The 20,782-nt window shown below is 41.2% G+C and overlaps 1 protein-coding gene and 1 long non-coding RNA gene across 4 annotated transcripts in view; one reads left to right on the top strand and one right to left on the bottom strand.

Annotated features, from left to right (window-relative positions):
* The window catches only part of TRIP11 (thyroid hormone receptor interactor 11), a 63,148-nt gene extending 50,704 nt beyond the window's left edge, over positions 1-12,444 (bottom strand). Inside the window, exons 1-3 of one of the 3 annotated variants that reach the window (XM_032878655.1) lie at positions 11,890-12,444; positions 7,744-7,802; positions 1,154-1,264 (exon numbers count right to left, since the gene is read on the bottom strand). In XM_032878655.1, the coding sequence (XP_032734546.1) occupies positions 1,154-1,264; positions 7,744-7,802; positions 11,890-12,028 (309 nt within the window). In that variant the 5' untranslated portion in view covers positions 12,029-12,444. Of the gene's footprint in view, positions 1-1,153; positions 1,265-7,743; positions 7,806-11,889 lie in introns of all 3 variants that reach the window. The other 2 variants (XM_032878656.1, XM_032878654.1) reach the window with 2 other exon arrangements.
* A 431-nt stretch (positions 12,445-12,875) lies between these two features.
* On the top strand, positions 12,876-18,904 carry LOC116879966. Its single transcript, XR_004385144.1, has 3 exons — positions 12,876-13,295; positions 13,435-13,572; positions 18,759-18,904. It is a non-coding gene; the product is annotated as an uncharacterized LOC116879966 (long non-coding RNA).
* Positions 18,905-20,782: the final 1,878 nt, after the last annotated feature.

Below are 20,782 nucleotides of genomic sequence, written 5' to 3' on the forward strand. Positions count from 1 at the left end.
TAGAACTTGTAATTTTCCTTTTTTAGACTCATTTTATTTTTGTAGTCATTTATTTTTATAATATTTCATGAAATCAATTCCCAACAGATTGGAAATTTAAGCTCTTCTTTAAATGTTTACCTGTAATGCAGCTTGCTTTTACTTTCCATCTCAGTATGTTACTGAAAGAACTAAAACTCAATACATCTAAATTTTAAAACCTCAAATATGGGGATGCCTGGGTGGCTCAGCTGATTGAGCATCTGACTCCTGGTCTCGGTTCAGGTCACGATTTCAAGGTCATGAGTCTGAGAATGGTGTCAGGCTCCATGCTCAGTGCAGAGTCTGCTTGAGATTCTCTCTCCATCTGCCCCTCCCCCTCTCACACATGCTCTCTCTCTCAAAAATAAGTAAATCTTACACTTGATCTTAGACAAAAGGCCAAGAAGTGATAAAATAAACCTTTTAAAAAACCTCATATATGAAATTATGATAGAAACAAATATTTAATCAACTAAAGAAAACCCCAATGATTAACAAAACAAGAAATAGCTCAATTCAAAAGAAGAACTAAATTCCATTTATGTACTAAACACTGAAGATATTTCAACAACAAAATGAAACATGGAGACATCGTCTATATTTTAAGAATTCATTATAATGCTGTTTAAAGTATATAATATCTATTATCAGCATGGCAAAGAAAAAAGCCAATTCAAAAATAAACGTTTCTAATAAACTAAAGGGAAAAAATATTTATAGAACGATGTAATTCAACTTAATATACTTAATACTGTTTTTTCATGGAAAGTCAAATAAATGCCAACTCAATTATATGAACACTGGTAGTCAAAATCATTTTTAAAAACGAAATGCCATTAACAATTATCACACTGATTCACAATTTTAAGTGAACAGAGGAAAAATTAGGTTTCATAAAATCAGAAATTACAAACAACAGATGCCTGAAGATACTTTATTGAAAGGGGTTTCCTCTTTTGGAAAGTAGGAAGTAAAGGTTAGCTTATAAAATACAAATTTAACAGAAAAGCTTAAAATTCTTAAAATAATGGTATAGCCTGATAAAATAATGATAGCCTGATTTATAACTCTTAAAAACCTTCCTAAAAACATTACAAGGAAATAAATATGAAGTAACTTTAGTAACTTTTACCTCCTTCTGTTGTAGTTGATTTCGATAACTTGTAGATTGCTGCTTTATTTGAAGCTCTGACGCTTCATGCTTCTCTTCTAAATCAGTACAAAGTTTTTTGAGTCTCTCATTCTAGAAACAAAGAAAAAAGTATTTTCAACAAAAAGACTAAAAGTAAAACATGTCAGTAACAGTTATGTGCATGGCACCATGAAAACCGTATCACTTTATACAGAAAAAGGTATAAAATACAGAAGTTCTCAGAATTCTGACCTTTGAAATAGTTTTAATTAAAGCTACAAGTGCAATAAGCACGTTTATAGAGATTATGTAAAATTCTGAACCAGAGTTAAAAAAAAAAAAAGTAAATCTTATCCAATGATCTATATTTCCCCCATCTCTGTGTGTCCAGGGTCTAGCATATAACAGGCAATCCATGTCTGGTTAATGAATAAACTAGATTACACATTTCAACTTTTGTTTTCTTCCCAAACATAACTTTTTAAAAGAAATCTTTTTAAAAAATACTTCTTGATGGAAGTATAAGTAGGAGGCCAAAGCTTCATATTACCTATCATACCTTCATACTACCTACCTGTCAGGCTTCTGAGGTGCCTCTGAAAATTCCAATTTGAAAACCGTACTAGAGTTCAGTTCAAAAACTAGTTACAAGTACACAAAATATTCTAACTCAATGAATCAAGATATCATAGTCTTTTGTTCTAAGATTTTAGAAAATATGTTTTAAAAATTACTTAAATTTTGGGGCACCTGAGTGGCTCAGTTAATTATCTGACTTGGTTTTAACTCAAGTCATGATCTCGTGGGTCATGGGATGGAGGCCTGTGTTGAGGTCCCTGCTCAGTGGGGAGTCTGCTTGAAATATTCTCTCCCTCTGTACCCCTCCCATGCTAGTACGTACACGCACTCTCTCTCTCAAATAAATAAATCTTTTAAAAATTTACTTAAATTCTATGTACTCAAACATTAAATTACCTTAATGAATAAGGACATGGAGCAAGATAAATGGGCACTAAAGCTTTTTGCAAAAGAATTTACAAATTGTCACAGATAACTTACTAAGAATTCTACTAATATATCTACAAACATAGTTTAACAATGAAAACTGAGAGAAAGGTGATAGCTGTGGTGGGGGAAAAAGTTCCTGCTAGAAGATGAAGACTTTTTCACTTTCTTAGAGTCTAGGAATTTCTTACAACAACAGATGTGAAAGTATGATCCAGGGAGATTACATAAGTATGCAGAAAAAAATCAAAGGAACAAACATAAACCCTAGTCTGGGGGTCTGTCTCCAGAAATCTAATGCAGACTCTGGTTATCTTGAAGAAATAGAAATAAGACAGAGGCCCACACAACTAATTACCTTCTATTCTACTGGTGGATTTTGTGTGACTTTCTGTGAACTTTTAACATGAAAAGCACCAACACAACTGAAGCAACATGATATAGTGAAGTCAAAACCCAGTCAGAAAAGTCCACTCGAGACTTTTTCAGATAAAACTAACTAAGGCTATTTGTTGAACTCTGGTGAATAACTAGAACTTGAAAACTTCCTATTTGGCCAATATCTAATTGCTTGTCTGCCCTCATGTCCCTAGCCATGTGAGTCACAAAGGTTGACAAAGTACATGAAGAACAGATTCTCTTCATGTGGCTGATCTATATAACATTACATGTCAGTGGCCAGATTTCTTTCTTTTTTTTTTTTTAAGATTTTATTTATTTGACAGAGATCACAAGGAGGCAGAAAGGCAGGCAGAGAGAGAGGGGAAGCAGGCTCCCCACCAAGCAGAGAGCCCGATGCGGGGCTCAATCCCAGGACCCTGGGGTCATGACCTGAGCCGAAGGCAGAGGCTTTAACCCACTGAGCCAACCAAGCGCCCCCAGATTTCTTATTACATGGAATATGGAACCAGGAGGTGAAAGGAAAACGAATAGACACACAACAAGAACAGAGAGGGGTAAAAATGAGAGAGACAAATCCCTGGTGGTCTGAAGTTCTGCTTGCATCCCCTTTCTAAAATCTGGTTACGATTTCTGCCCTTGAAATCCATGAGATTCTCATATTCTTAAATTATTCCATCCTGGGGGGCACCTGGGTGGCTCAACTGTTAAGCATCTGCCTTTGGCTCAGGTCATGATCCCAGGGTCCTGGGAGCCCCGCGCATCAGGCTCCCCGCTCAGCAGGAAGCGTACTTCTCCCTCTCCTGCTCCCTCTGCTTGGGTTTCCTCTCTTGCTGCCTCTCTGTCAAATAAATAAATAAAATCATTTTTTTTAAAGATTTTATTTATTTATTTGACAGACAGAGATCATAAGTAGGCAGAGAGGCAGGCAGAGAGAAGAGGAAGCAGGCTCCCCGCTGAGCAGAGAGCCCGATGCAGGCTCGATCCCAGGACCCTGGGATCATGACCTGAGCCGAAGGCAGAGGCTTTAATCCACTGAGCCACCCAGGCACCCCAAATAAATAAAATCTTAAAAAAAAAAATTATTCCATCCTGCTCAACACTGTTATACCATCATGGTCTACTAGAACCAACATTACTTTCTGAGTTTCTTTTTGAGCAGTCCTAACTATCTGTAAGGACAGATATTTAAGACTTTTATTCTTTCTTAGATGTCCTCTAATGGAGAAAAATAAAATTTTTTTAAAGAATTTATTTATTTGACAGAGAAAGAGAGAGCGGGTGAGAGAGCACAAGCAGGGAGAACGGGAAAGGGGAGAAGCAAACTCTCTGGTGAGCAGGGAGCCTGACATGGAGCTCAATCCCAGAACCTTGGGATGGTGACCTGAGTCAAAGGCAGACAGACAGTTAACCCACTGAGCCACCCAGGCACTCTGTAAAAGTACTTATTTTTTTAAATAAAAATAAAACTCAGAGCTCCTGGCTGGCCCAGTTGGTGGAGCGTGCAATTCTTGATCTCGAGGTTGTGAGTTTAAGCCCCCCATTGGGAGTAGAGATTACTTAAAAATAAAATCATGATTTTATTTTTAAGTAACTTTAAGTAATTTAAGTAATATGTATATTACTTAAAAGTATATATGTAACTTATTCTATCGTGCAATTACCATAAAGGGACGTTGAACCCTTTAAAAATCTAAGAATTTTCACGAGATTATAATGACCTTGTTCTTCTGTCTTTGAAACATTTTGATATTTTGTCATTCTAAAAATTATATATTTTATCATTATTCACCAATTATTCTCAAGTAGGCTAAAAAAAAAAAGTCTTATATAGGGGCACCTGGGTGGCTCAGTGGGTTAAAGCTTCTGCCTTTGGCTCAGGTCACGATCCCAGGGTCCTGGGATCCAGCCCTGCATCAGGCTCTCTGCTCAGCGGGGAGCCTTCTTCCCTTCCTCTCTCTCTGCCTGCCTCTCTGCCTACTTGTGATCTCTGTCAAATAAATAAATAAAATCTTAAAAAAAAAAAAAAGTCGTATATATTAAGAAAACAGAAGACTGACAGACTCACTCAGAAGAATGATGCAAGACTGAAACCAAGTTTTCAGACTGCAGTGCCCAAAGTACTGTAACACCTTTCAGAAAGGAAAAAGCTAGAGACACCCACTTTGTAGTGTCTTTTTGGTTTTGTTGTTTTTCACTTTTATTGAACACATCTGAAAATTCAGAACTTTTGTTTCCACAAAGAAAAGAAAATGGACAGAGGAAAACACTTCAGTTATTAACACAACCCAGAAGACAAATATGAAGAGACAGAAAACAGCATTCTGGAGTCTGATGGTTGTGGTGAGCAGGCTGTAGAGGTAAAATCCCAGCCAAGTCTTCAAACAAAAGCATCCTAGAGGAATATTCTCAAACTCCAAAATTGATGAGTGAACAATGTATTTCTTTTTACTAATTTTCTTTACAAGATTTTTTTATTTATTTGAGAGAGAGAAAGACTGCGCTTGAGCACAGAGGGAGAAGCAGACTTCCTGCTGAGCAGAGAGCCAGACTCGGACTCGGGGCTTGATCCCAGGACCCTGAGATCATGACCTAAGCCAAAGACAGACACTTAACAGAATGAGCCACCCAGGTGCCCCCAATATATTTCTAAGAACAAAAAAAATATATGGTGTTCTCATCAAGTTAGTCATTCGATAGGAAAAGATTTTACTTCACAATATTTTGTGACAAGGACCTGAACCATCCCACTTCGCTAAAGGGCTATGTGATGGTATTCTTTCACTATGTATATATTTGTACACCAACATTTACTTGATACAGTCCATAGGTGGACAAATGCTGTAGGCAGGTGTGTATACAAAGGTGCCTGGTAAGAAAAAAATGACATAAAGTGAAAAAAATTCAGTGGACTGATCATTCTAACTGGCATTTATATATCTAATTGGTATTTATAAATCTAATTGATATTTATAAATTAGCTCTGTAATTATGGAGCAAAGATGACAGTCATCGTCTCTTCAACAAAATCATGAGCCATCAAAGTTTGCAAAAATATTGGTTTTAATGACACAAGAACCAGAAGTCAGGATCAGCTGAAACCTACTAGAGATGTAAATGAAATCTGGAATCAGTATTTACAAAATAACAAGCATTTTGGTTCATGCATAAGAGTTAAAAAGCAGTTAACTGCATTCAGACACTGTCTATTTTGAGTATATATGTTTTCAAAACCAGAAACATATGGAATAAAAATATGGCCTTGCCATAAATAAGTTCTTACTAAAATTTCTGAAGAAGTTTTTCACTATCACTTTATTCCTACTTCTGTAACTTTCTTACAAAATGATTTACTATAAAAAAATTTAAGAGTTCACTGGATCCAGACGGTAAATGTATATGAGATTTTTTTTTCTTGGCATAGAGGTTAAATTGAAGAAACCTAACTAATTCAGTCAGCTTGAAATATTAATGTCTGTAAATAAATCTTATCTCCTCTGGAAAACACAATGCCCTCTGTCTATACTAAAACTTTCTAAATAGGGCTGCCTGGGTGGCTCAGTTGGTTAAGCATCTAACTCTTGGTTCTGGCTAGGTCATGATGTCAGGGTTGAGGGATCAAGCTCCACATCTTGGAGCCTGTATGAGATTCTCCCTCCTTCTCCCTCTGCCCCTCCTCCACTCTTGCTTTCTTTCTTTCTCTAAAATAGATAAATAAATCTAAGACTTTCTAAATAGGATTTTATATTTTTTAGTTTCCTGATGGCTTTAATCACCTTATTCCCTTATTACATAATCATGTACAGGGTGAGGGTATGAAGTGCTTCTGTGCCAACACACAGCAAGAATCAAAGTCACCTTAGAAAACAAAGCCCTTGGGAAATCCAACAGTACCTTTTCTTCTAGCACATGAGTAGCTCAAGATACTGTGAATAAGCATCAAATGAGAAAGGTGGCTTTCATCTGGGGATGCATGATACCAAAAATATTTCTAAACACTAGAATCATGCTTACCTTAACGCCGTGAGATTAGAAGTGAGATCAACAGAGGGACAGAAGAATTCTCTCTCCCTTCTCAAGCTCAACAGAGAGCAGTCAGTCACCAAGCAGATTCACCCTACTTACTTTTTTCCCCCAAATGGACACTGGAGAATTTACCTAAATTAATGCCACTACACACACCTCTGCCATTTACTTTTTCTGGGTGGGTCTGTACTAATTAATGAATGCCTTCTCAAGAATTTCTTTAGGGATTACAGGAACAATTTTCTCAGCCGTACAAAGAAAGAAGTTATTAAGTTCATCTGTCACCGAAGCATCTACTTATTAGGTAATTATACCTAACGTCTCAAGTGTCACCAAACAGCCATCTTGAATTGAGACAGAATACCGAGACAGTCCCTCTTGAGAGGTCCCTCTACGTCCACCTTGGTAATCTGGGCCAGAATTCAATACTGCTTGTCAGTAAATATTTTCAATTCAATTTTCTCTGTTTATGGACTTAGCAAAAGGAAAACATGCTTACCACAGTCCTCTAAAAATACCTTTTAATGAAATATTGTGTTCCCTCACTGTTCTTACCCATAAGCTAAATAGTTGAGTGTCTTTAGTACTTTATAATAGATCCTATTTTAAATCATTTCATTTTCTTTATGGCTTTCCTTTGAACCCTTCCCAAGTTTTCCTCATCTCCATTAAGTACAATGTCCAGAGGTAGTTACCACGAGGCACTAACAATGGGCGGAAAATGGTAAAATTAGTTAGATCTATATTTTAAACTTCTTTGTTTACAAATACCACACCTTTTCTCATGTTAGCAGATTAAAAGGGTCTAGATTAAGTAGAATTGCATTCTTCACATTATACTTCAAGAAATGTACTACTGCAGTTGTGCACACTGTCAGAACATGGTAATTTTCCTAGATAAACTGCTGACACTAGTTCTTCTACCCCAGGCCATTTACCAGCATGTAAAAGATGACGGGAATATGAAACAAGAAAGTGGAGTAACATGTAAATATGTTCTTCATCTGAAAGATGATAACACTAAAAAGAACTGGGACAAAGGGGAAGAGACAGAAGTGGTAAGCAGTGTAGTAAAAACAGAGAGCTGAAAAAGAGTTACTGCCATGCCTTCAAAAAAGAAAAAAAATCTAAGTTCAGTAACAGTCTTTAATTTTCCTTACCTCTGATCTTAAGACTGAATGAATGGCTTCAATTTCCTTTCTTCTAGAATGAGGTAATTCTGCTATACAAAAGAAACAGCATACACTGAATATATGATAAACACCATGTGAATAAACAGGCATTTTAAAGTACATGTATTTCACTGAGCTTTCAACAGAATGGTATGCTGATCTGAGAACAAACTCAGAAGACAGAACCACTTGATTTTTATCACAATTTCCTATTGCCACGTATGTACTTTATTATCATGTAAATCGTTCTTTTTGCCTATCTTCTGGACCTAGGTAAGACATCTACATTTCCCCCTTGGAAGTGTTCAGTAAGATTTTATTATGGAAAACTGAGTTTTACAAATTAATTCTCTCTTTGGGTTTAGTTTAATTTTAGATGAAACTTACACAACTGGGGTTGAGGCCTTATTTCTAACTTCTGCTCCCAATACTATCAAATAATAATGACCCCTGAATAAAGAAGAAAATGTACTAAAAGAACACTTAGGTCAAGTAACATGGGCACTATCTATTTAAAATGGGGATGAGCTCAGTCTGCTTTTGTACATTTTCATTTAAATGGAGAGTCAGGGACAGGGCACCTGGCTGGCTCAGCCGGTGCAGCGTGAGACTCTTGATCTCAGGGTCGTGAGTTCAAGCCCCACGTTGGGTGCAGAGTTTACTTAAAAAATCATAATTAGGGCGCCTGGGTGGCTCAGTGGTTAAGCCTCTGCCTTCGGCTCAGGTCATGATCTCAGGGTCCTGGGATCGAGTCCCACGTCGGGCTCTCTGCTCAGTGGAGAACCTGCTTCCTCCTCTCTCTCTCTCTGCCTACTTGTGATCTCTGTCAAATAAATAAATAAAATCTTCTAAAAAAAAATCATAATTAAAAATTAAAAAAAAAAACAAACACAGAAAACAAAAAACAGAATCAGAGGTCAGCTCCGTCAAAATGGCACTGCTGAGGCTACCAGAACATCATCATCAGTTAAGATTTTTTTCTAGGTGCCATATTTTTCATTAGTCACAGCACTTTAATACTAAAGAAATAACTTCTCTGTTGGGGAGGAAAAAAGAAAGAACTTCCCTGATTTACAGTTTAAATCAAAAGGAAATACAAGTGACATCCAATAAAGAATAGTGGCAAACCCACTCTTCTTGTTTTGAAAATCACCAGGTGCAGGTGCTTCTGTGGTTGCTCATACATCTTGCTTAAAACTCTGACAGGACTGTCTAATTGCTACTCAGAAGAGAACAAATTATAATCCAGTCTGTTTAGGAGGGTCATTGTTAGAAGCAGAAATGTTTTAAAGAGAAATAAAAATAGACTCATGCAGCCCTCCTCTCTTGCCTCCCTCCAAAACAAACAAACAAACAAACAAAAACCTGGTCTTCTTAAGGATAAAGGGGAGATGTTATGCAGACCCAAAAATTCTTTCTTGCTGAGGGAAAATAAAACAAAAGGTACTCTTTATTAATGCTTACCATCTGCCAAGCATTTTACCCTCATGATTTCATTTAATCCTCCCAACCCCATGATAGGTATGACTACCTCTATTTGATAAGGAAACTCTGCTCTATAGAGGCTAAGTATTTAAGAATTTGCCAAAGACCCACAATCTATAATGCATGGAAGTGGGATTTCAACCCATGTCTAATTGAAAAGCCCAAGTTCCTAACCCTGAATAAATCAGTACAGTTTCTGGTACAAGAGCAACTTTCTGCTATTGCAAAGACAGATAATCTTTCAAGCTGTACCAACAGAGCTATGTTGGAACTGTTATCTTGTTCACTGCTGGCACAGGGTAGATGTCCAATAAATACTTGTTAAATGAATACATGAACTGTACTCTGACCCTTTAAATGATTTGCAAAATCAATAAATTAGGTGTTAAACAAGTCCTATTTTAATAGAAAGGGAAATAATAAAAGCATTAAGCAACTTTGCAGATTTTTAATACTCAGCAATTTTTTTTTTAACTGAGCATCTACAATGTATCATGGAAGGTTCCAAATACTGGTGATATAAGAATTATTTATATATATTTATACACACACACACACACACACACACACACACACACAGTCCCCACCTTGGGCATCAAGAACAGAGGTAAATTATAACTCCACATGGTTAAGTGCTCTCACAGAGATCCTCAAGATCACATGCAATCCACTCAGCCTGCCATGGAATGAGTATGGTTTCACCAAGTACCTGGCACATGAGCAAGGTCATACAGGAAAAAACTGTTTCCAAGCAAAGAAGGACAGAGGAGAAAGTAGAAAAGGAAGGGCTTTCCAGCAGAGGTTTGGAGTTGTGTAGGTACTTCTAAAAGTTCCATGTGGCAAAACCTCTGGGTGCAAGCGCGTATGTGTGTGAACATGCATATGTATGGCAATTTGAAGAGAAGGGGAGGGAATAAGAGGTTAAAACTAAAAAAGGGAGGTTGATCTCAGACAGGATAGGTTTCTGGTCTCCCAAAACTAAGCGGATTGGATTTCATCCAATGAATGTTCTGAAAGGAACAGAGCTAAAAGATTCTACAGCACCTATGTTTTAGAAAATTGGCAACACAGAGAAAATGGGAGTGGAGTCCAGAGAAACGTGTGACAGGATGGGAAGGAGAATGTGCACGGGAGAGAGAAGGGGGGTGTGAATCAAAGAACACAGGGGTAAAAAAGGAAGGAACAAATATAAGAAACAAATCTGGCATAGTCGATGAACAAGGTTTGGTGACCAACTGGAAACGAAATGGAAAAGATAGAGGCAAAACAAAGGTGACAAAGATTTCTAGTTTAGGAGATTGGGCAGATGATGAAACCATTAAGAATGAGAATATAGGAGTAGATTTGGAAGGAAGAACAAATGCATTCCACCTTAAGCCTATAGGACAGTCAGGTTGGTGGGGGTGGGGGGGATGCATATTTTCTAGGAATAGCCAACTGTTTTCCCCTAACTAGGATACAAGGAGAGACTAGTCATTTCCATGTCATCCAGCTCATCTTCTTTCTAAATTTCAAGGTCACACGACCCTCTACCGAACACAGGGAGGGAGAATCCCTTTCACTCTTACCCCCAACATGTCCCACCTGATGCAACTCCCACCCAAGGTATACTCCAAGCAGTAAAATGGGTTTCAGCAGCTCTCCAATGCTTCTGCTTTCTAAAAGACAAACATTCTAAATATACTTTTTCTCAAACTATCTTTCTCTACTTCAACCCAATAAACTGGAAGTTTCAATTACATCAGGATAAAAAAATTAAACCATAATGCTAATTAACTTATAAGAAATAAAGTTATCCAAGGAGGTGCTCTCTTCCAAAAGACCAGCCCATCATCTCTGTGGAGGCAGACTTCCACTGGAATTAAAGTACTCTTTAATAAACAAACAAACAAACAAACAAAAACAAAGTACTCTTTAGATCTAAATACTACTTGTGGAAAGAAATATCAAGAAATCAAAATATTAACCTAACTACCGATTACTCTGTAACTCTGGGTCACTACTCATTAGTAAAACAAGGACTTCAAAAATGAGTGAAAGTTACTAAGAACAGGTAGTATATCTTCCTTGTTTTATTGTCGAAATAATGGGTAGGATGGGCAATTAGGCACAAAAATACATTTCAGCTGGAACGTTGTGTCACCAGAATAAGCAAAAATACAAGGTAACTAATAGGAAAAACTTAGAGCCATGTTTAACAATATGTCAAGTCAGAAAGGGCTTACGATTCACTAAGTATTTTAATGAGTTGCTTCAATTGTTACAAAACTCGAAGGGAAAAGGTGACTATGTGCCATGCACAGATACTTTTTAACTGTGTCAGTATAAAGGAAAAGGATCAAAATCAGATCCGCCCCCAAGGTAAAGGCAAAGTAAGCGGTGGGCGTGGAAGAACCAAACAAAAATAAACCATTCGATGTAGAAGCAGTTTCACTCTGCTCTGAGATTCCCACAGTATTCAGTGGGAGAAGAGGCAGAACTCTTCCCCGGACTCCAGTGTCTTTCATCAGAGAAAATCCGTTAAGAAGAGGCAACAGAAGTGGAAAGAAAAAAAAGGAGGAGTGACACTCCAGACGGATGGAAGTGGGAACCAAACCGGCGCTCCCGGGGTCCCATAAAAGCCCTCCCTCCCACCGCTCCAGCTGTTACCTTCCACTTCCTCCGTGCCCTCCATCAGCATATCTTTTGTAAAATTTGAAATCTGGCCAGTGAGGGAAGCCAGGCTGCCTCCGACTTGACCCAGAGACTGGCCCAAGCCGGAGCCGAGGCCCCCAAGCCAGGACGACATCGCTGCGGTTTAGAGAACGACCTGGTCCGCTCCGAGAAAAGCGTCCGGCGTCGTCGGACGATCCCGCCAGATGTCCTCGAGCCGCAGCCTTCACCGAACCAGTCCAAATCAAAACACTCCAGATTCGATAACACAATGAAGGGTTCCTAGGCAACGCCGGCTTCGGGGGGCTCCCATCAACGGCCGGACTCTGCCTAGAAACGCAGAGGCCTGACCTGGCACGTTACCGGGGGCCCGCCTCCGGTGCCACTGTCAACCCCGAGAAGCCTCTGCTCATTCCCAGGACTTCCCCGCGTCCGGGATAGGCCACTTCTTCCTCTGCTTTAGTGACTTTCCCCAGTTCCGAGGGCAACTCCTGCCAACTCGACGCCGGCCGCCATGACAGCCACTCTGAACGCGGCAATGGATCATAGAGAGGCGCCGCGCTGGCGTAGAAGGGCTCTGCGGAGCTGCCGGACGTGTCCTTGGCGCAAGGGAGCATGGGATCGCGGAGGACCGAGAGCGGCTGGCTGGGGCTGCCTACCTCCGGAGCCGGGCAAGGTCAGCCTCCACGTAGAGCGCCGGCTTTGGCCTCTGGGGGAGTGGTCTCAAGAGCCAGGGGTGACGCGGCTGTCCCCGCCCGCTGCACCTGCGCTTCAGGCCGAGCCGTTCGTGAGTGGGGGCCCCTGGAAGCGGACGTGCCCCGGGAAGCCGCTGAACCTTCGCGGTGTCGGTGAAACCTGAGTTTTAATTCTGACTGCCGCGGTGCAAGGGCACTCAGGTGGCGGGGTCGCTGCACTGCACAGCAAACGGTTTTACTTAGCACAGTTCCTATGTTTATTCTGCATCAGGGTCTCCGGCTGCTCTGTGCCCTCCGCTGGGGTAGGGACTCAGGATACACAGATAGAAGCGATGAGCAGCAAACTCATGTCCAGGCAAGAAACACACGTTGTTACTCTCCACAGTAGTCATTTTCCCTGGTAACTTTACAACGCGTCACTGAAATCCTGCCTTCTCTAATACACCAAGCGCTTTGTTCAGGAAGCCGATATAACTAACCCATGAAGTTAAAACACAGAACACCTTTAAAAAATAATAACTCAGTAAAGGACAGCGGGACAACTTACTATGAAGAAATGCTGTTCTAACAGAAACTCTTCTATGGTGTTGCACTAACTGTGCAAGTCCCCATCCCTCTCAGCCCTGTTACACGAGTGGGTGCACACAGCGGAGTGTCCCGCCTCGCTTGCTTTACTCCCCAGAGGAAGAAAAGTCACGTGACTTACAGGTACTTGACGCAATGGTACGCGACGCACATTACCTGGCCAGAGAGACGATGACGTTTTTTGCTTTAAAAAGAATAGGTCTGCAGTTCTTTTAAGCATACCACTAAATACTGGCATCTTTCTCTCTGATTTTATTTACAGGAGGAGTCACCACGGAGTACACTGTTTGTGACTGGAACATTGGGAATGCCTCCACTATTGAGAATCTGATGGCACCAGGCAATAGTAGTTCTCCCTGAAATCTGAATGCTTTTAAAAGAAAATTGCATCCTATTCTGGGTAAGACATCAGTGCCCAAGAGTTGCATATGCAGGCTCCAGGGCCTGACTGCCTGGAGCTGTTACTTATTAGCTGTACGTACGACCTTGGGTGGGTTACTTAACCTCTCTGTGCATCAGTTTCTCTTTTGTAAAATGGAAAATGATAATAATAGTGTCTACTGGGTGGGGTCATTAGGAGGATTAAATAGGGTGATATTTTTAAGAGCTTGGAACAGTGCCTGGTACCTGGTGAGTTCTATTTAAGTATTTATAAAGTTTCAAAAATGTGGCATCCGGATGACCTGTTGATGTGGGTACTGGGAGTATGGCAGGAGAAAAAAACATGTAGCTCCTGGTCTAATGGAGCTTGCATTCTACTGGAAAGGGATAAACGATAAATAAAATATAGTAAATACAGACAAGTAGTGATGACCACTTGGAGGAAGAAAACACAGGGTAAGGGTCATATGGAAAAGATAGGAGAGAGGGCACTTGTAATGTTATAGAAGGTAATCAGGGAAGGCCTCACTGATATGGTGATATTTGAACAGATACTTGAAGGAATTAAGAGAATGAGAAATGTCAGGGCACCTTGATGGTTCAGTCGGTAGAGCATGTACCTCTTGATCTCAGGGTTGTGAGTTTAAGCTCCACATAGGGCCTAAGTAAGCTTACTTAGGAAAAGAAAAATTTGAGATATGTGGATATATATGGAAAAGAGGGGTACAGGCAGGAAATAACAGCTAATGCAAAGGTCCTGAGGTGGGAGGGTCTTTGGCAGGTTAGAGGAATAGCAAAAAGGCAAGGATGGTTGGAGTAGAGTGGGGTGGGGAAGGCTGGTTAAGTGATAAGAACCAAGAAGTCAGAGTGGGAGGGCACAGATCACATAGGGCCTGGTAGGCTATATTGTAAGGACTCTGGCTTTTACTGAGTAGGATCGGGCGGTATTAGCAGAGTGGGAAACTGCTCTGAACAGAGGAGTCACATGAAGTTGTGAGTTTCTGGACCACAGTGAAAAGTTTAGCTAGTGTAAATCAAGCTTTTATTGCCTACAGCTGTACATTCTATGGAGAGCCATCCTGTAAATTCATGTCATGCCACAAAGATGCTGCAATTAATGAAGAAAACAAGAACAATTATATGTATTTACATCATTTTGAAGTAATTAGCATAAAAAGCTATGTCCTATAAGTTCCTTATGGGGTATTTTTTTTCCTGTGGGATGAACTATGGCCCAAGAGACTTAAAGAGTGATTCTGATAAATACCATGATGTTTGGGATGTGCTGCAAAATAATGGGAGCAGAGTAGATGAAACAGTAATTGCCAGGGATTGATCGTTATTGAAGCTGGGTACACAGAGGTTCGTTATAATAGTCTTTTACTTTTGCATGTATTTGAAATTTTTTTATAATAAAAAGTTAGAGGACATCCAAGTTTAATGAAGTTTGGGCTGAAGGGCTGAAGATAACTTCTCCTTTTCCTGCCAAATATCCCTGTAGCTAACATGGATGTTCGTTATCACACAATGAGTAGCAAAACCACCCCTGCACAATCAAACATACCACATCGGAGAGAGCCCATGAACCTGAGTGGCTCTAGGTGATGGGCTAGGTTGATTACCTGAAATTCTGAACCTAGGATTTTTTTTTTTTTAAAGAGAGCACAAGCATGCTATTTAGGGGCTGGAGAGGGGGTGGTGCAGAGGCAGAGAGAGAGAGAGACTCTTTTTTTTAAATTTTTTTTAAAGATTTTATTTATTTATCTGACAGATGGAGATTACAAGCAGGCAGAGAGGCAGGCAGAGAGAGAGAGAAGCAGGCTTCCTGCCAAGCAGAGAGCCCCATGTGAGGCTCGATCCCAGGACCCTGGGATCATGACCTGAGCCAAAGGCAGAGGCTTTAACCCACTGAGCCACCCAGGCATCCCCAGAGAGAGACTCTTAAGCAAGCTCCATACCCATTGCAGAGCCCGATGCAGGGCTGACTCATGACCCTGAGATCATGACCTGGTCTGAAACCAAGAGTTGGACTCTTAAATGACTGAGCCACCTAGGCACCCCCTGAACCTAGGAGTTTTGAAATCTCAATGGCTGGAAACAAAAAAAAAAAAAAAAAAGGAAACAACAGTATTATCAGCTGGAACCTGGTTTCTCAAGTGGTGGGATCATCAATACATCTCCAGAAAAAAAAAAAAAAGTTCCTTTCTTGTGAGAAAACTATCTAAATGGGTTTATTTATGCAAGTGTAAAGCAAAAAACCCACTTTATTTCACTTTAAATATTTAATTAATTAATTAATTTGTTTGTTTATTTATCAGAGAGAGAGCACAAGCAGGGGAGTGGCAGGTAGAGCATGAAGCAGGCCCCCTGATGAGCAGGGAGCCCAGACAAGGGGCTTAATCCCAGGACCCTGGGATCATGACCTGAGCTGAAGGCAGAGGCTTAACCGACTGAGCCACCCAGGTGCCCCTGATGCTCTGAAATTAATAATGATGTGTTTTGCAATCGGTTGTTTGTAGTTTCATTCATTATGCTGGGCATCCAGCAAACACTTTAAAAAACTATGTCTTTTAGTTCAGCAAATTATTTAAAAGCGTTGTGGTTTTGTTTTAATTGGTTAGTGCCTCCTCTGTGGGGTCTCTGCTAGTTTTAGAGAATTTAAATTAATCCTCTTGATTTCAGTCCACATCTCACCCCCACCTTCCAAGATAGTTGTTGCTTTTGTCTCCTGTTTGCTATTGCGTGTACCTCTCTTCAACACAGTGTTCGGTCTCCTCAGCTCTGCTCAGTCCTGTACAGACTTTCCATCTTTGCCCAAAATGCCACACATCTCACTTCTGCGGTCGCCTCACCTAGCAGTGGCTAATCGTTTCCCAGAGTCTGTTCTCCACTTCACGCGCAGTTATTAAACCTTCCCTTGTTGCCTGGATGCGTGGTATAGCAGAAAATGCCGGGGCCCCCTCCTGACCCCTTCATCCTTTTACTTCTTTTGTGCACACCTTTTCTTGGGGTGCTTTCACTCTCAACAGGTGTTCCTCTGCTGGAGGAATTGTGTGTGTTCCCAGAGATGCTGAGACAACCCCGTGTAGTAGTATTTAAAATGAGGGGCGCCTGGGTGGCTCAGTGGGTTAAGCCTCTGCCTTTGGCTCAGGTCATGATCTCAGGGTCCTGGGATCGAGCCCTGCATCGGGCTCTCTGCTCAGCGGGGATCCTGCTACCCACCCCCCTACTCTCTCTCTCTGTCAAATAAATAAGTAAAATCTTAAAAAAAAAAACAAAATGATGCAGCTCCCTGCCCACGATGTAGTAACTCCAAGATGTGAATATACTGTATCCGACCGGATCTGTCTGCATGATTAAGCCTTTGCTTATTGTTATACCCTTGCTTGGCTTCCTTTCCTTATTCCACTTTCTTACCCCACTATGCCCCCTTCCCTTTCTTCCTGGAATTACTTTTTTTCTTTTTAAAGATTTTATTTATTTGAGAGAGAGAGTGCATGAGTGGGTAGGGCAGAGGGAAAGGGAGAACCAGACTCCCTGCTGAGCGGCGAGCCCAGTGCGGGGCTTATACAGGGCTCAATAAGGGGACTCAATCCCAGGACCCTGAGATCATGACCCGAAATGAAGTCAGATGCTTAACTGACTGAGCCACCCAGGTGCCCCTGGAAACACTTTAAAAAAAAAATCACTTTCACAGGAATCCCCATCTCAGAGTCTGCCTCTAGGATGCCCAAGCTAAGACTCATGACCAACCCAAATAAAAACCATCTTATAGCTGGAAAGGGACATGGGATTCAGTTCTGGCCCATGTAAACTTAAGTGGAAATGGTGTATGCAACTTCAAGGAGGTAACCTTAAGGAAAAGGCACATGGGGGCACCTGGCTGGCTCATTCAGTAGAGCATGGGACACTTGATCTCAGAGTCGTGAATTCGAGTCCCACTTTAAGCATAGATATTATTTAAAAAAAGGATGGGCACATGGCCTTCTTCCATCCTCCTTTTGCTTTCTGTTTGCTGGGATGCAGATGTAATCATGGGCCCCGCCTGCAGCAGCTTTCTTGAACCATGAATCGATCTTAGCAATGAAGCCATCCATGTATGTAAAGCAAGAATACAGAAAGCAGATTCTTTTAAAGATTTTTTAAAAATTTATTTATTTGAGAGAGACACAGAGATATCTATAGAGAGCACGAGCTGGGGATGAGAGGGAGAAGCAGCTTGCCGCTGAGTAGGGAGCCTACTCGCAGGACCTTGAGATCATGACCTGAGCTAAAGGCAGAGGCTTAACGGACTAAGCCACCTAGGTGCCGCCAGAAAGCAGATTGTAAGAAAAAAAAAAAAAAAATTCTTTACACTGTGTAATGCCCAATCAGTTCTGGTTTTCTTAAGCTGAGAGAGAAAAAACTTAGAGCTAATAAAGTCACTGTTATATTGTTTTTCTCCGACAACCAAATCTAAAGGCTGAAGTCCAAGTGAAGAGCTATGATATTGTTGCTCATGCTTACCATAATATGATGGCGTCCTGGACGAAATGCACAGGACGAAAGGGAGATATCTGGATATTAATCACTACAGTTGATGTGGATTACCAACCAAAATATGACGCTAAGATTTCAAAACGAACTATAGTTGTCTGATAGTGATGAAACAATTGCATAGATATGAGAGGAAGAAAAACAAAATGCACAGGTGGGGAATGGGAGGCTTGCCTGAAATCCTGATCTCAGGTATGTTAAGCAGTATCTTTAATGCTAAAATACAGCCAGTTTCTGGTGTTGCTGAAGGTGAGCACTGGCATGATCTTTGGTAGATGTAGTTAATAAACCTTTTAAAAGATTATTTTTTGGGGGGCACCTGGGTGGTTCAGTCAGTTAAGTGTCTGACTCTTGATTTTGGCTCAGGTCACGATCTCAGGGTCAGGGGATTGAGCCGGAGTGAGGCTCTGTTCTCAGATGGGTGTCCGCCTGAGATTCATTCTCTCTGTCTGCCCCTCCCCGCTGCTCAAGCTCGTGCATGCGCTCTCTCTCTCTAATAAATCCTAAAAAAGTCTTGGGACTATTCTAGAAAGAAGTGGGGAATATTTTAGAAAATGGAAGCAGATGGCTTGGTATAAATAGAACAATACAATACAAACTTATCTGTATTTATAAAAGCTTACAGAAATTGTCTACATCCTAATTCCATCTCTCTTCACTACCTGCTAGCCTCTTCCAGCTTTCTCTCCGTTCCTCGGACACAACCAGCCCTCACCTCAGAGCTGCTGTGCTTGCCGTTTCCTCAGGCCGGTCTCACGCCCTTCACCTTTGCAGGGAGGCCTCAGGAGTTACCAGGTGTTTGTGTGAAAGTCACCTCTGCGCAGGCCTTTCCTTTCATCCAGAATGAGCAGTCCTCCCTCTCAATCACACTCCAGTGCATCACCCTGTTTGTCTTCGGAGCTCACAGAACAAGCACAGTTCTTTACATGTTGTGAAGTTATGCTCATGAAACGTTTCCTCTGCGCAACAGCCAGCCAGAATGCAAGGACAAGAGCACAGTATCTGACTCATGACTCTTATTTCCAAGGACCCAGAACCATGCCTGGCACACAGGGAGTGCTCAGATGTTTTGCTGAATGAGTGAATGAATGCCACAGTGATTGTTTCTTGCTAGCAGCCTGAGACAGAGGGTGGCTGCCATTCCCAACACAGAAAGCACTGGAACGATGGTAGGGGAGAACAGGGCACAGCAAAGGGTGGTAGCCCCGTTGAAAGAGCCCTCCCAGTAAGGGGGTGGCCAACAGACTTCTGGGGCAGGGATATCAAATGAGCAAAGGGAAGGGAGCGAGGAGAATGTTAGGGAGCACCCGGGGGGTGGGAAAGACCCACAAGGAGGCCTGCTAGGACCACAGTGTGTAAAGGGGAAACGTCAAGAGCGTAGGTCAGCCCAACCCAAATTAGTTAAAGAATGAACTTTGTTTTTTTTTTTGAAGATTTTATTTATTTGACAGAGATCACAAGTAGGCAGAGAAGGAGGCAGAGAGAGGGGAGGAAGCAGGCTCCCTGCTGATGCGGGGCTCAATTCCAGGACCCTGGGATCATGACCTGAGCCAAAGGAAGAGGCTTTAACCCACTGAGCCACCCAGGCGCCCCTAAAGAATGAACTTTTGAGCATTTGGTGACAAAATGGTTAAAGAGTCCTCAAACATGCAAATCTTGGGGATAAAGACAACCCTCAAATTCCCTTTTATATCAACTAACATATAAAATGGGTCAACTTAAAATTCATGGGGCCCACAAGTAGGTATTGATGAGATCAGAGCCATTTGGTGGCATCCAAATTCAATGAAACGGTCCTTCTAAGCACTAAGCTATGAGGTTTTGCTAAGATTCATGTGATCAGTTTGAACATTTTATATTTCAATATTCATGCCCAACCCTAATTAAGGATAAAATGGATATATAACCCTCATTATGGTTTGAGGATTCTAGAACCTTCCATCCGTCCAAGTGGATTCCAATTACTACAGTTGGATTCTGGTGTCCAGAGTTGGATGAGGAAAAAACAGCACTCCTAAAAATTGTTACCAGCGTGCTTTGTTTGGCCCTCAGGATTATAGAAGCAGTGGAGCAACCATTTAAAAATCAGATTTCAAGTAAAACTTTGGACCTAGCATCTCTAAGAAACGATGAGAGGTTCTAGTAATAGTGGGCCCTTGGGCAGCAGTGAGCTGGAATGGATTATCAGTGCCCCACCCCTTTTATTTGTCACAAACTGCCCATAAAACAAGCCTCTCATACTTGAATCTGCATGTGATTCCTTGGGGGTCTTGTTAAAAACACAGGTCCTGAGTCAGTAGGTGTGGCCTAAAGCTCTGCATTTCTGGAAAGCTCTCAGGTGGTGCAGAGGCGGCTGGTCTTCCCACCATCCTTTGCTTAATTAGCAAGGCTAGGAATTAACCCGTCAGCACAAATAAAAACAGAAATAAAAAAAGCAAACATTATCTTTATTTAATAATCTTTGATATTTAAAATACAACTCATCGAACATCCACATTAACAATAGAATCCTCAGTGTTCAACAGTGCTTTGGAAGCCCGGCTTTTCTAAGGACCAGACAGGAAGACCTGTGTGTGTAGTAACTGCAACAGAACTTGGAGGGAGGGCACACACAGAGAGGGCTATGGGGTTGGGTCCTGAGCAAATGGCACCGCCACAGTGCACTGGTGTCATGGCCAAAAGACAATGATTTC

Source organism: Lontra canadensis, unplaced genomic scaffold (assembly GCF_010015895.1).
Source record: "Lontra canadensis isolate GAN:19392208 unplaced genomic scaffold, GSC_riverotter_1.0 scaffold64, whole genome shotgun sequence".
Taxonomy (NCBI): Eukaryota; Metazoa; Chordata; class Mammalia; order Carnivora; family Mustelidae; genus Lontra; species Lontra canadensis.